This window comes from Nestor notabilis, unplaced genomic scaffold (assembly GCF_000696875.1).
Source record: "Nestor notabilis isolate BGI_N333 unplaced genomic scaffold, ASM69687v1 scaffold26808, whole genome shotgun sequence".
Taxonomy (NCBI): Eukaryota; Metazoa; Chordata; class Aves; order Psittaciformes; family Psittacidae; genus Nestor; species Nestor notabilis.
In genome coordinates this window covers 1-3,399 of record NW_009940984.1, presented here as the reverse complement: position 1 = coordinate 3,399, position 3,399 = coordinate 1, and the positions used below count along the sequence as shown (strand labels likewise).

The window sequence follows — 3,399 nt, the reverse complement described above, 5'->3', positions numbered from 1 at the left end:
CCCTGGAGCTGCTCTAAGGTGTCCCCTTCAGGAGCCTTCTCTTCTCCAGCTGCCCCAGCCCAGCGCTCTCAGGCTGGCTCCAGAGCAGAGCTGCTCCAGCCCTCGCAGCAGCTCCGGGGCCTCCTCTGGCCTCGCTCCAGCAGCTCCACGTCCCTCTTGTGCTGTTCCCCAGAGCTGGATCAGGGCTGCAGGGGGGGTCTCCCCAGAGCGCAGCAGAGGGGCAGGATCCCCTCCTTTGACCTGCTGCTCACACTCTGGGGGTGCAGCCCAGCACACATGACATTAGCAGACAATATCTTGCAGGTGCCCTCTATCCCACATGTGGTACCCAGCACCATGCTGAGGGTCCCAGGGGTGACCAGGCAGCATCCAGGGATGCAGAGGCCACCCACCGAGCTTACATCACTGGACAGACCTACCTGGCCACAGCCACAGCGCGCTGGAGGCCACCTACACCATCTCGTACTGATTGTTGGTGATGTACCGGGACAGGCAGCAGGCGAGAATGATGCCAACCAACTGAAAAAGAGGCAGGAAAACACACATTAGATGTAGCCAAAACCAGGATATGGTGGGTTTTAGGGGAAAAACCCGATAAATTGCTCCAGAGGCCCCAGTATTATAAAATCCAAGCATGGACAGTGGCATTTACAAACCACAACATGGGCTGCTGTGCCCTGCTTCGGAATAACCGAGAGGCTGAAGCACAGGATCCTGCAGGCCTCAGCCAAACAAGCTCCCCACAAGAGATGCTCCTCATCCCATCCTGTTACATTTTGCTTCATGAAGCATCTCCTGGTTTATGGCAATTCTGGAGATTACACAGATATGAGGAACGTCACAGCCAATTACACAGCCACTAGAGAACAGCAGCCACCTCTCCCTGTTGCAAGGACAAGGTTGGTGTTTTCCCATCAGCATCTGAAGGACACGCTCCTGTTATCACATCACATCCTCCCAGCCCCTGAGCAGACATTTGGGGCCGGATCCTGCTGGAGTTTGACCTACACAAGCGAAGTTAAAGGCACATTTGCACGATGGGTCCCAGCCGGCCGCACAGCTCAGCAAGGCTGGAAGCAGGAACCGATTCCCAACCAGGAACGGCATCAGCCGGGATAACTTGGCAGCTGGGAGGATGCAGGTCACCACTGTCCCCATGTTGTCACGTCCCAGTGACCCCACAGCTCACTGAGGACAGTGGGGTCGGTGGTGCAGCACCGGGGCTCTAGCTCGGGCTCTCCCAGGTGCATCCGAAAGCACTTGGAAGCACAAGCTGCAGCCAGGAGCTGCTGCTCCTGCCTCTCTCCCAGCTCAGTCCATCTATTACTGGGAACACACAGCAACGTGCTTGTTATGGGAGGAATATCTCAGTGGGGTTCCTTGTCCTCTGTGCTGGTGCAGGTCAGCTTCCACCTGGAAGCTCACACCACAGCCCGCATGCGCTGGATCAAGAAGGTGAATTCCAGCCCCTCTGAAGTCAAGGCCATCCCAGAGCCCAGGCTGCAGAGCATCGGAAAACCCTCGGCACTTCAGGAAACCCCACCACAACATCAGCGTGCCCAAGAGCCAGCATACAGGAGCTGGGGCCAGGGGGCCCTCGTTTCCTGATGGGATAAAGCCTGCTGGAGCAGGGGCTGGCGAGCGTGCTGCTGCTGCTGCAGCTCCTGCAGGAAGTGTCCTGCGGGATAAAGGAGAGCTTGGGGAGCAGGACACAGAGGACAGGGTAAGCCACTGGCACAAATGATGCCCCACGGGACCCAGCCACGCTGAAGTGATGCCAAAACACCTCCCTGACAAACAGGGAGGTGGGTGGGTCGGAAAAGGAAGGGCACACGTTTGATCCCAACGGCAAACGCAGGGGGTTTGCCCAGCACAGGCTCCATCTGGTTTTTCCTGAAGCCGGTTGTCTCAGGCAGGAGCTCTTCCCAAACAACCTGGGCTCATGGAAACAGAGCTAGTGCTTCAGCCTGGGGTTTAAGAGACTGGGGACAGCACAATGGTGAGATTAAACCCAAGGGGCACCTGCAGAATAGCTGCTCCTCCCTGGCTGACACAGGCTGTGCCTTTTGTACACACGCCAGCCTTTGTGCAGGAGTTCAGTGCATCCAGAGACACTCCAGCTTATGCACTCCTCCCGTGCCAGGCAAGGCAGACTTACCTGGGAGCACGCAATGCCAAAGGAGATTCCAGCCACAACGCTCATCTTTGACTCCATCGTTGAGGTTACCAGGAAAAAGCACCCCTGCAGAGGAGGGAAAGCAGGCACGTGAGTGCAGAGCTTATCACCAGAGCACACACCAGCAGCTCCAGGGGGAAGATGCTCCCATTCTACCGGCTGCCACCCTCTTGCACGGCCTTGTCGAAGTCCTTCCCCTATCAGTGAGCAGCTCCCAGCCCTGGAGCATTATCAAGGGGAGGGCTGCCCCCAAGGGAACTGGGTTGAGCAAGGTGCTCCTGATCCTTGCCTGGAGCCAGTGACTCATGAGAGGCACGTCCCTTGCATCACCTGCAGGGTGAGGTCACCCCTGCCTGCGCAGCACCGGGTCAGGGAGCCGTCAGCAGTGCCCATACTTCACTGGGGAACAACCTTCTTATTCCCCAGCTCTCCAGAACACACAAACACTTGGGTCTGGCTAGTCCCTGAGCTCCAAAGGAGGAGCAGAGGGGACATCAGACACAAGGAAAGGCTCATTTCTCCGTACCTTTCCCCTACCTCCACCCTAGGGGAATCCCTGGGCCACAGGGAGCAGTTCCTTCCAGCCTCACCAGGAAGGACAAGCTCTTCTCCACCCATCCAGCTCTGCCCTGCCCACCTCAGGGGGATTTGCTGAGCTTCACTTACATCCACAAACACTTTCAGCTTGGCCTTGCTCAGGTCTTTCAGGTCCTCCTGCGAGCAGTCGTCCTGGCTCTTGCAGCAGCTCCGGGGGATGCCCCTCTGGGTGAAGTATTCAGTTCTCTCCCAGTCCGAGTAGTTCTGCACCCCGCAGCAGTGCAGCTGGAGGGGGAAGCATGGTCACACCAGGGGCCTGACCCCCATGTCCTACCATTGCTCCCTGCCTCTCCTGCCCCTGCCTCTCCATCTCGCCCAGCATCTCCTCCCAAACTCAAACCCCCGTGGTGCAGAACCATTCTCCCACCACCATTCTGGGGCACTCACAGTTCTCTGGATGGTATCAACAGCCTCGCTGTGCCGGTCCGCAGTCACGTTATAGTCCTTCAAGGCCAGGTTGAGGTTGCTCTCAAAGTTGGTCTTGATCTGCAAGAGAGAGGTGTCTGCAGTGGTGCCGTTCCCTCCCGCGCTCGGGGACCCACAGCTCTGTGTTAGTCACCTCTTGGTGATGGCAGGAATGAGTGTGGCCAGGGCCAGCAGACGTTCCCTGGCCCCCAAGGACAGGC

The 3,399-nt window shown here is 58.0% G+C and overlaps 1 protein-coding gene across 1 annotated transcript; it reads right to left on the bottom strand.

Moving 5' to 3' along the window:
* Positions 1–450: 450 nt before the first annotated feature.
* LOC104399331 (tetraspanin-6-like) lies at positions 451–3,259 on the bottom strand (the record flags this gene model as incomplete). Its single annotated transcript, XM_010020648.1, has 4 exons — positions 451–519; positions 2,159–2,242; positions 2,843–2,998; positions 3,161–3,259. Coding segments are annotated over 4 exons (408 nt in total), but the record flags the coding sequence as incomplete, so codon positions are not given.
* Between the last annotated feature and the right edge of the window lie 140 nt (positions 3,260–3,399).